Below are 12,088 nucleotides of genomic sequence, written 5' to 3' on the forward strand. Positions count from 1 at the left end.
GGTAGGAGCAATCATGAGCCATCCTGCTGCTCACCTCCTTTGCTTTCTGTGAACTGGTCTAGTCTCCTAAAAATACCTGGTCCCCATTTCTCAGGTCAAAATGCTCCAGGAAATACCTATAGCCTGTAGTTAGTGGAGAAGCAGCTTCTTATGTTAGTTTCACCTGCATTCATATGAAAGGGATTAGTTGCTTATTGAAAAAAAAATTGTGTGACTTTCAAATTATATCTCCTAAGAATAATGAATACTTACATAGGGCTAGTTATAACAGTACTTTAAACTCTATAAAGGCACTTTTTATATTAGGTTGAGCCATATGAAATTGTTGGTATCCAATTACTTTGAGCAGTTTCATAGGGTTCAACCTAATACATTTCCTCATTTATTCCTTGCCACACTCCTTGGTGGAAAATTTTAGCCCCATTTTACAGAGTAAAATAGTAAATCATGGTGAGGTAAAATGACTTTTGATTAAGGTTATGTAAATAAGAAATAATGACTTTAGTTGAACTGAGCCCATTTGATGCCAACCTACATACCCTTGATTCTTAATGTAGGATGATTCAGCCTTCTAGATCCTAAATGCAATAATGTGAGGAGCGATAAAGCTGGGTGACCATTTTCTTAGCCTAGCCTTAGGAATGGTTCTGGCTGGCTTTACTTGTGACTTTTTCTTAGTTCAGTGGAGATCAATGGGTGCATATATGCCTGCTGTAGAAAGTGATGAGGTAATAAGTTTTAGTTTTAGAGGTTTAGGAGTAAAGACAATATCCAGAGCATGTTAATCCATGCATTCAGGCATGCATGCATATATCCATCTAAGAGAACTCTACTGGCAAGCTCTCATGTACCTGCCAGGCTCTACACTAGATTTTTAGCTACCTACCAACATGCAGGGCAGTGTTTTAATAAGCAGGATTTCTGCCCTTTGGCCAGCTGGAAGGAGGGGGCTAGAGCAGCAGAAGGTGGGGTGAGGCTGCCATGTGCATGAGATTTTGAGTAATTGTGAAACTGCTCTAACTTCTGAGCTCCAGCTTGATTCTTTGGGAGGCCACAACTTATATGACCAGGTAAAAAGAAGCCAGTTAGTTGTTGCCTGGGCTTCAGAAGTCTGGTACCACTGAGAATTTTTAGGCTGTAGGCTGGAGGAGGCAGCAGTAGGAATGAAAAAAGGAATGCTGGTGCCCCACCCTTAGGCACTGCGGAGGCAATGGGGGAAACTGCGGGTGGGGCTGCTGACAAAAGAGCTCTCCAAGGCTTCCACAAGAAGAAATTCATTTTTCTTGCAGCATAGCTGCTCCAGATCCCTGGCTGGTCTCTGGCTGCTCCACCAGCTCAGTTCTGGTAGCTGGCCAGATGTGGAGGGCGGGCTGGGGGACAGCTGGTTTGGAAATCATCAAGCAGTGGGCATGAGGCCACTGCTTTTGGTCAGAGACAGCATGTGGCCCTGCAGGGGATAATGACATTTCTCAGCTTCCTGCCAGCCCCCTGGGGGCCAAGCCCTCAAGCCTGCTGTGGAGTCCAAATGCTTCTCAAACTTGGCCTGGCTGGCTCAGCTCAGGGCAAAGCTGGCTGCCCTGTCTCCAGGGCTCTCCAGACACCTGCCTCCTCCCACACTGCCAGCACCCATCAGACACCAAACCCCAAGATCAAATCTCCTCACAGTATGCAATTATGCCCATGCTCACCATTCCAGGCTCTAGGCTGTGTCTCCATGGCTGTCACCACTGTTGCCCAGGACCTCAGTGGCTGTGAAGCCGACCTAGTTAAGATCTCACAGTTGAGTAAGCTGTGATGTGGGTTCCTCCCACCACACCCTCCCTGACCAGGGCTTTCCTCAGAGCCTCATTGCCACACTGCACTGCTTTTGAAAAAAAGGAAATGGGCATTGGGTCTTGAGTACAATGAGAACTGCATGAAGAAGCTGTGAAAGAGGCACTCAGAAGGCAGAGAAAGCGGAATCTGTGACAGGCCTCAGATAATCATCTCCTGAACCTCCAGGCTCTTTCCTCATCTCTGTGGCCAGCAGAACTAGGGCCCATGGAGAGTTAGGGCCTTTTTTGTACTTGAGTTGGCTGTTCTGCTCTGCATCTACCAGCACATTATGTTTACTGGGGTCAACAAATCCACACACCTCAAGAGGCCTCAGCAGTTGCCCCGAGTGGTGAAGTTGAGGGTTTATTTTTTTTTTTTAAATCCTCAGCATCTGGCCTCCTAATTCATCATGACTTCCTAATTCACCAACCATAGAGTCTCACAGTCCAGGTGACATTTAAAACTCAGCCTGCTCCACCTCCACTGACCACTATAGTAGCCACCAGACACACGTGACTCTCAAGAACTTGAAATTGGCCATTCTGAATTGAAATGTGCTAGAAGTGTAAGATATATACCAGATTTCAATGATTTAACATGGACAAAGAATAAAAGATATATCACTAATAATTTTATTATTGAATATATGTGGAAATGTTTTTATATATTGGTATTAAATAAAATGCTATTAAAATTAAATCTCACCTCTTTCTTTTTACTTTTTTTTCAGTGCTAGGGCTTGAACCCAAGGTATATGCATGCTAAACAAGTGCTCTTAACACTGAGCTAAACCCCTAGCCTTCTTTTTACTTTTTTAGTGTGGCTATTAGAAATGGGGGATACTGGTGCCAGAATTGGCAAATATATGAATGAAATAAAATACATAATCCCAAACAAACAATCTCATGTATATATGGGCATTTAGGGTATAATAAAGGTGGCATTTCAAATCAGTGGGGAGGAATATGTGGCTACCACTAGAAAATGCAAAATTTTACATGTGCTTCATTCCTGTACCTCACATAATACTTTTATTGAAAATGTGATGCTAGACTTTCTATTTTACCTACCTTCTGAGTAGCTAAGATTACAGGTGTGCACACTATGCCCAGCCCCTGCCATTTTTTTAAACTTACCATTAACTTTCTAAAGTTTTCCTATTTCTAGTCATAGAGATCTCCTTCATTCATCCTAATAATTGCATATCATTCTATTGTGTGGATGCATCATGATGTTTGGTCTAAAGCTTTATTTCTATTCCTCCACTTGCAAACATCGTTCTCATTTTCCTCTTTATTACCCATTTTCTGTTCTCTCTCCTTCTCTTTCCTCTCACCTTCAAAACTCACAAGCAAGCAAGGCATGGTGGAGCATGCCTGTAATCCCAGTAGCTGGGGAGGCTGAGGCAGAAGGGTCATGAGTTCAAAGCCAGCCTCAGCAACTTAGCAAGGCCCTAAGCAACTCAGCCAGACCCTATGTCTAAAGAAGATATAAAAAAGGGTTGGGCATGTGGCTCAGTGTAAGGGACTGTACACAGGGGTGCAATCCCTGATACAGAAAAAGAAAAAAGAAAAGAAAAAAGGAAAAAAAAAACCTCACAAGTATCTGTGAATCAGGGACCAATTCCCTTTTGTTCACTCCTTGCTCCCCCAAGGCTTTGGAATTTCTACTACCTCAGTCTTCCTATAGGAGTGCTTGGGGAAGGGTGCCATGTTGCCATCTAATACTCAATTATAGATCACTATCATAGATGGCCATGTTAGCCCTATCAACAGTAGAGAGATCTACCTACCCAGTGCTATCATTTCTCCCTAGCAGTTTTGCCACATTCATGTTAACATAGGTCTGCTGCTTTTTTTTCTTTTTTTTTTTTTGTGGTGCTAGGGATTGAACACAAAGCCTTATGCACGTGAGGCAAGCATTCTACCAACTGAGCTATATCCCCAGCCAACACAGGCCTGCTTAGAGAGAGAAAAATAGCTCAGAAAAGTGGGTATGAGTATGTGATTTTTTTTCTTTCTTGGTTCAGGGGTGAGTGGGGGCAGGGTATATGCAATGAGCTTTGGAGAAATGACTTGGTCCAAGTTGGGGAAACCAATTTAATTGCCACCTGCAGTTAAAAATCACTAAGAGGTTCAAGGGTTCTGAAAAAGAAAACTATAGAGGTTGGAGAAAGGAAAAAGAGCTTTCTAGCTTCTGGGAAACAGGTAAAACAAGAGATTTGTTTGCTCTAAGGCAGATGGGAACCTCAGTCCTTAGAGTTTAATTGAGAGAATAAAAAAGACAAGAGGGCTCAGCCGATTGTCAAGTAGATAATAGTTTCTGAAGGGTGGGCCTGGAAGGATTGAGAAATGAAAGCCCTGTTGATGTGCGTAGGGGACAAGTAGTGTGGGAAAATAGCAAATTTTCTTTTACACTCATTCTCAATGCACATGAAATAAATTGTTTCAAATAAAGAAGGGACTTGAATGTCTCTTGGAACTTTTTTTGTTGATTACAAAAACCTGCCCCCTCCTCTCTCCAAAAAAAGAAAATTTTAAGGACCCAGCAGTTTAAGAAGGAGCAAAAACACTGGACTGGGAGTCAGGGGATGACTGTAGTTCTGAACTTGCAAAATATGACAACAAATAATTTGTATAAAATTCTCTTGGAAACCATAAAGCATGGTTTACTGGGTTTAAACATGATTAATTGTTATGAAACTCAAGTTTGTCTTTGGCCTTCCCCTCTTCCCCTTTAATTCAGGCCCTCTTCTCTTCTGGTTTCTTGGATTAAAAACTACTGGGTTAAAGGTTTGAAAAGAATCCAATTCAAAGAACATACACTAGTCCCCAGATCACACAGACTGAAGAATATTTCCAGCATCCTAAGTTAATGAAAACTATTATTTTTAAAGTAATATCCTGTTCAATATTTGGAAACCAAGGATTTACCTTTAAGGAGAAATCTGCACTCAATATAAAACCAGAATGCTGTGTAGTTAGTTTTATTTTTCTACACAAAAGCAAATTTTTAAAATACAAAATGGTTACTTAAGATCAAGTCTAAATTGGGTGCAGTGGTGCACACCTGTAATTTTAATTACTTGGGAAGCTGAGGCAGGAGGATCTCAAGTTTAAGACCAGCTGGGTAACTTAGCAAGGCCTTGTATGCAAATAAAATAAAATATTCTGGGGATGTATCTCTGAGATAGAGCAACCCTGTGTTCAATCCCCAGTGCCACAAACAAAACAAAACAATAAAGTCTAGGGCTAAGGCTGTAGCTCAGTAGTAGTGCACTTGCCTAGCATGCATGAGGCATTGGGTTTAATCCTCAGCACCACACAAAAATAAAACAAATAAAATAAAGGCATTCTGTCTATCTACAACTACAAAAAATTTTTAAAAAACCCAATCAAGTCTAACAACTTATTTATGGATGTGGTACTGACTTCACACTGTTGTACAGAAGAGAGAAGGGAGAAATAGAAACCCTCCACTCAGTGACCTTTGGCAGACTTTGAATTGTCTTTGTGGCTCCAAGTGACCCAAGTCCTACACTCAGCTAGCTAAGATTCTTCCTTGCCTCTTTCTTACTTCCAAAATCCAGACCATTACCAAGTTCCATTGATTCTACTTCTAAAATCTTTCCAGAATCTAACTTTTTCTTGCCACTGGCAATACCACCCTAATCTAAGCTGCTATCATTGACAGAAGCCTCCTAAGTGGCTTCCCAGCCCCCTCTCCTGCCCTTTTTGTCTCCATACAGCATCCAGTAAGTTTATTTGCTTTGCAGTGCTGGGGATGGAACCTGGGGCCTCATGAGTGCTAGGCAAGCACTTTACTACTGAGCTAAGCCCTGAGCCTGAATAGTCAAGTTTTATTAAAAAAAAAAAAAGTAATTCTGCTACATTCCTCTCCTGCTTGGACCTGGCATGGGATGATTATTTGGCTGTGAACACTCCATGACAACAGTGACCCTGTCTGTTTTGCTCACCTCTGTGTCCCCAAGCCTGCCCTTGTGCCTAGCATATAGTAGACATGGTATTTATTGAGTGAAGTAGTGGATTTTTGACAGCACACATTCCTATAGTGCTTCAATGATAATGAATATCTCACTTGTTGATCAGAATAACCCTGTTATTATTGTATTATTGTTCTAATTTTACAGATGGGGAAAATTGAGGCTCAGAGTATTGCCTGTGCATATTGAAATCCAGGTCTGCGAAGGTCAAAATCTCATGCCTTTGTGACTATACTCTGCTATCAGCTACAGAAGTGCAAAAAAAAAAATGATGAATCTAGAAGTGCTTTGTTATTTCTTGGCTGTGTAAAGGGCCATTTCACTCAGGCCTTTGGGGCCTAGGGGCAGGCACTGTGGGAATTCCTTGCCAACCAGTGAGGGGGTGGATTCTAAATCAGGCTTTCCTGGATGACTTAGAGAGCTACTCTAACTATAGTGACCTTATTTTCTGATTTGCAAATCAGGATTCTTGGTCTGACAAATAAAATAGTATACTTGAAACTGGGACTTTTCTGAAAAATCCAGGGCATAGAGTTGCCCTACCTGTACCAGATGGCAGCTACATAATGGGCCTTCTCAGCAAATTCTGACCCAGCCACCTCACTTCAATCACATCTTAAGAAGATTCCTAAAAAAAATCACCAAACTGTTTTCTGGGCCTCACACCAAATTCTTTCTACCTACTCTTTTTATGTGTTTGTTTAATTACTACCGTTATTCACTCCTATATTTTCTGTTAGCAGCCTTCTTCCCAGTCTTCCTGAGAGAGCTTCTGGGTCCTACTTGCTGATGGATGCTATAATCAGTTGAGAGAAATCATAAGCAAAAGTGTTTGGGGACCATGGCAACAGGGGCCATGGCAACAGGGCCAAGCACTGAGAGACAGCCCTTCCTACCCTTCCTAGTTTCTGTTTCAGACCAAGTGGTGCTGATAAGGCCTGATGGTCCCATTGTGTCATCTAATCGGGCAACACTGCTTGCAGTAAGCATCATGGCCAAATTCTGGTTCCAGAAAGAGCTTTGCAACATTGTTGCTTCACAGCAAAAATTCAGTTGTCATCTTTGCAGACCTAGAAGCCAAGAATTATTTTACCCAAGCAATCCAACTCAAGTGTCTATACCAGAATCTGGGAGAGAAGAGGCTTTTATGAACTGGGGTGTAAAGTCTCTTTCTATGGATGTTATGTATCTCTTGAATGTACCAGGTGCTCCTGAGCAAAAGGGTGGGCCCCCGTGGAGCTGTGAACCTGTCAGAAACTCAGTTTCCTCATCTACAAAGAAGGAGCAGCAGCAATCTCTGCCCTGCTTTTCTTTTCTATTTTTAGATGATGGACTATTGTAAGCATACAGAGAAGTATCAGGAACATTTTGCCATATTTGCCCCTGAACTTTTTTACTAAAAAAAGAAAATATTCCAGATTCAGTTGAAGCTTCCGTATCTCCCCATTCACGTACTCCTACCCCACAGAGAAAGGGGACAAGCAGTGTGGGAAAATAGCAAATTTTCTTTTACACTCACCCTGAATTGGGTGTCTTGGAACCACCTCAATGTTTTAGAATGTGTTGTGCATGTGCTCATAAATAAAAAGGTATATAGTATTGGTTTCCATGTTCTTAAACTGTAAATTGCATCAAAGCATCAAACTGAATCTATCTTTTGGGGGGGGAGGATTACCAGGGATTGAACACAGGAGCACACTGAGCCACATCCCCAGCCCTATTTTGTATTTTATTTAGAGACAGGGTCTCGCTGAGTTGCTTAGTGCCTCACTTTTGCTGAGGCTGGCTTTGAACTCATGATCTTACTGCCTCAGCCTCCAAGCAGCTGGGGTTACAGGTGTGCACCACTGTGCCCAGCTAAACTGGACATATCTTTCTGCAATTTGTTTTCTTTGCTCCACATTATGTTTGTGAGAAATATGTTGCTATAGGTAGCTGTGTTTCAGACATGTTGATATTGGGTAGTGTTCCATTGTTTGAATCTACAACAATTTTATTTATCCATTCATGTTTCTCATTTTTTTGGCTTTTAAAAACAATATTCAACTGAGCATGGTGGTGTACTCCTGTAATCCCAGCAACTCTGGAAGTTATGGCAAGAGGACTGCAAGTTTGATGCTAGCCTCAGCAATTTAGCAAGGCTCTGTCTCAAAATAACAAAAATAAAAAGGGCTGAAGATGAAGCTCAGTAGCAGATTTCCCATGGTTTCAATCCCCAGCACTGAAAACAAAACAATATTCATGGGTATGTGCCACCATTGTTCAACCACATGAGTTTCTCTATGGTATACACGTGGGCATGCAACAGTTGAAGTAAGGGTGGAAGTGTGACCTTTTCTTTCTTTCTTTCTTTCTTTCTTTTTTTTTTTTTGGTGATTGAACTGGGGTGCTTAGTCACTGAGTCATATCTCCAGTCATTTTTATTTTTTTATTTAGAGACCTGGTCTTGCTAAGTTGCTTAGGGCCTCACTAAGTTGCTGAGGCTGACTATGAACTTGCAATCCTCCTACCTTAGCCTCCTGAGCTGCTGGGATTACAGGTCTGTGTCACCATGTCTGGCTGGAAGTGTAAGCTTTTTTTAAATTTTTTTTTTGAGAGAGAGAGAGAGAGAGAGAGAGAGAATTTTAATATTTATTTACTTTTTTAGTTTTCGGCGGGCACAACATCTTTGTTTGTATGTGGTGCTGAGGATCAAACCTGGGCCGCACGCATGCCAAGCGAGCACGCTACCGCTTGAGCCACATCCCCAGCCCTGGAAGTGTAAGAATTTTAAGCCTTTTTTATTGAGGGCAATATTCTGAGACTTACTGAAAATAACTCTACATACACTATTTAACCCAGTATCTTCCACTTTCATAAAGCTATACTGGGGAATATTCATATATGTACACACAAATAAATGTATGCTAATATTCATTGCCCCCTTGTTCATAATAGGGTGAAACTGGTATCGTCCCCAATGTTGATCAATGGTGATTGGGGCAGACAAATAACCTGTGGACCACCTGCCCCATAGAATACCATAGACTTTGGGAGCAAGCAGTGTTAAAGCAGGTCTTTTCTCAGCCACCTCCTTTGCTACTGGACTGAAGAAATAATGTTGCTTACAGAATAGGATCTGGTACCCAGGAGGTGACTCATAACTGCCTGTGTATTAGATGGAGATACTCTCAATACACTCAAGTGGGGACCTGGGCAGAGCCCTACAGATGTGGGGAAGGCACCTTTATTGGTAACTGACTCAGAGAAAAATGAGGAAATAGTCCAGAGAATAGAATGAAACTCAGGTTAAAGAACTATGGGGGGGGGGCTGGGGTTGTAGCTCAGTGGTAGAGCACTCACCTAGTATGTGTGAGGTACTGGGTTGGATCCTCAGCACCACATAAAAACAAAATAAAGATATTGTGTTCACCTATAACTAAAAAATAAATATTAAAAAAAGAACTATCAGAGGGAGAAAGAATTGGTGACTATTTGAGAGAAACATTAGGAAATTGTTGAGATGTCTGGCTTGTCTCAAAGCTACACAACTAGCAGAAAGGAAAAGCTTTTCCCTTTAGTCATGAACATCAATAAGTGGAAGTGTTTGTGGTACTTGGCTGTATATTGACTCAAGAAATCCAAATTTACCTCTAGAGATGCAAGCAATAGAACAAAATTGACTCCTTAATTCCATTTACTGGGACCTTAATGAACACAAACCAAAAGGTTTAATGTAAAAGATTACTTTAAGTATCACGATAGAGCTGGGCATGGTAGCAGATGCCTGTAATCCCAGCAGCTTGGGAGCTGAGGCAGGAGAATCACAAGTTCAAAGCCAGCTTCAGCACCTTACTGAGACCCTGTCTCAAAATAAAAAATAAATAGGGATGAGGATGTGGCTCAGTGGTAAACAGTCCCTCTGAGTTCAATCCCTAGTTTAAAAAAATCGCAAAAGATAATAGCTTTTGGATGTTTTATGCATTAGGTGCTGCAGTGGGTACTTTGTCTAGACTGATTTTCACAACACTACAAAGTACATATTATAAACTTCACTTTATTGGTAAATTATTGTAGATTGGATGTGAGGTGTCCCCCAAAAGCTCCTGGGTTAATGCAGGAATATTTAGAGGCAAAGTGATTGGATTGTGAGAGCTATAACTATTCAATCCATCCTAGTTTGAATGACTGGGTGGGAACTGTATGCAGGTGGGCATGGCTGGAGGAGGTGGTCCCTGAGGAAGATGGTGCCCTGGAGGGGTTCATCTTCCCTGAGGTTCCTTCCCTCCCCACTCTCTGTTTCCTGTCCACCAGGAGGTGAATTGTTTTCCTTGCCACACCCTTCAGCCATGATGTGCTGCCTCATCTTGGGTCCAGAGCAATGGATTCAGCCATCAATGTACTGAGAGCTCTAAAACCGTGAGCCCCAAATAACTTTTCTTACTCTAAGTTGTTGTTGTCAGGTATTTTGATCGCAGAAATGCAGAAGCTAACTAAAACAGAAGTGGAGAGGTCAAGGAACTTGGACAAGGCTGAATAGTTAGTGATAGTCAGAATTTGAACTCAGATCTGTCTGGTGACAAAGCGTGTGTTCTGAATACTGCACCCCTTAATTTGGAGATGGAAAAATAACAGAAACCCAGTTACCTAATTTGCTGAATTTGGCTGCCGGTCTAATTTATCATAGAGGAATCCTATAATGTTCTAAGTACCTGTCTCACCCATAGGTCCCTTCTGAACAAAATGGACAGAATTGACTCCTTAATTCTGGATTACTATTTACTTATTCAGTAAATATTTTATTGAGTGACTGCTTTGTGGTAGGCACTATGCTCTGTGCTGTGCACAATTCTTTTATTTGTGTTTGCTTTTTTTGTAGTACTGGGGATTAAACTCAGGGGTACTACCATTGACCTATATCTCTAGACCGTTTAAAAATTGTTTTGAGACAGGGTCTTCAAGTTGCCAAGGCTAGCCTTGAACTTGGGATCTTCTTGCCTCAACCTCCCAAGTAGCTGGGATTACAGGTTGCATCACTGCATCCAACTCAGGCATTATTTTTAAAATATTTTTAGTTATAGACGGACCCAATATCTTTGTTTGTTTATTTTCAAGCGGTGCTAAGGATTGAACCCAGTGCCTCACATGTACAAGGCAAGTACTCTGCCACTGTGCCACAACACCAGCCCTCAGACATTATTTTTCAGGTCACAAATGAACAGACCAGAGAGCCTATATCTAAGTCAAGGGTAGCCATCTTTCAATTGTTTTTGAGGGTACCCAGTGGACTATGAGGTGCTCCGCACTGAGAATACAGGCTGATAAGGATGTTCTAGATTACAAAGTGACCAGTTGACTGAATGAGAGTCCCTCTCTTAGGGAACATGGATGTGACACATACAAAGGAACATGTGCCATGAGGTGGCCCAGAAGCCAGGAGATGCAAGGGAGACCAGATACAAGGAAGCCAAAGGGAGCAGAGAAAGCCAGATCGTGGGAGAGCAACAGGAGAGGCTGTGACAAAGAGGGGGTGAAGGGTAGAAGTGATCAATGATGTACTTGTCTTGTTCAGCACTACTGAGGCATCAGTTGTGAAGAGAAGTGGCTGCTGGTGACAGCATGAATCCTTACATTCATACCCTGCTATGCAAGGAAACTGTAGCATAACCCTGTTCTTGCAACTGAAAGAGGCCATCACAGCCCCCTGGAGACCCAGACCACACAGAGCTGTGCTTCACAGACATGGGCTTGTACTTCTGAACCTAGGGGTTTTTTTAAAATTTTTTTAGTTGTTGATGGACCTTTATTTTATTTATTTATATTTAATACTGAGAATTGAACCCAATGCCTCACACATGTTAGGCAAGCACTCTACCACTGAGCCACAACCTCAGCCCCCTAGGTTCTTTTTGAACAAAAAATTTAGTTGTAGATGGACACAACAACTTTATTTATTTATTTATTTATTTTTATGTGGTACTGAGGATCGAACCCAGTGCCTTGAACTTGCTAGGTGGGTGCTCTACCACTGAACTGCAATCCCAGTCCTGAACCTGGGTCTTGAGATCTATATTTGGTCTTCTTGGTGAGTGTGTGGGTGTATGTGTGTGTGTATGTGTGTGTGTGAATGTGGGGACAATGGATAAAAATATGTTTTGCTGGAGGTTCTGTTCTGCCAACAGAATGCCACCTAAGTTTCCTGGTCCTGGCTTTCAGTGCACATAAAGAGGTCCAGAAATAGTTCTGCATATGCTGGAAGAGGGTCGCAAGACCAAAAGAAGCTCTTCTGGC

General features: G+C 41.9%; 1 protein-coding gene across 10 annotated transcripts in view; it reads right to left on the reverse strand.

Annotated features, from left to right (window-relative positions):
* NHSL2 (NHS like 2) overlaps window positions 1–12,088 on the reverse strand; it is a 272,794-nt gene that overhangs the window by 60,391 nt on the left and 200,315 nt on the right. The window contains exon 1 of one of the 10 annotated variants that reach the window (XM_081277331.1): window positions 1,689–1,735. The exons of the other annotated variants lie outside the window; for them this stretch is intronic. Coding sequence (XP_081133457.1) covers window positions 1,689–1,716 — 28 coding nt within the window. The 5' untranslated portion in view covers window positions 1,717–1,735. Of the gene's footprint in view, window positions 1–1,688; window positions 1,736–12,088 lie in introns of those variants that run through there. 10 annotated transcript variants of the gene reach the window in all.

Source organism: Spermophilus citellus, assembly GCF_964194105.1.
Source record: "Spermophilus citellus genome assembly, chromosome: X".
NCBI lineage: Eukaryota > Metazoa > Chordata > Mammalia > Rodentia > Sciuridae > Spermophilus > Spermophilus citellus.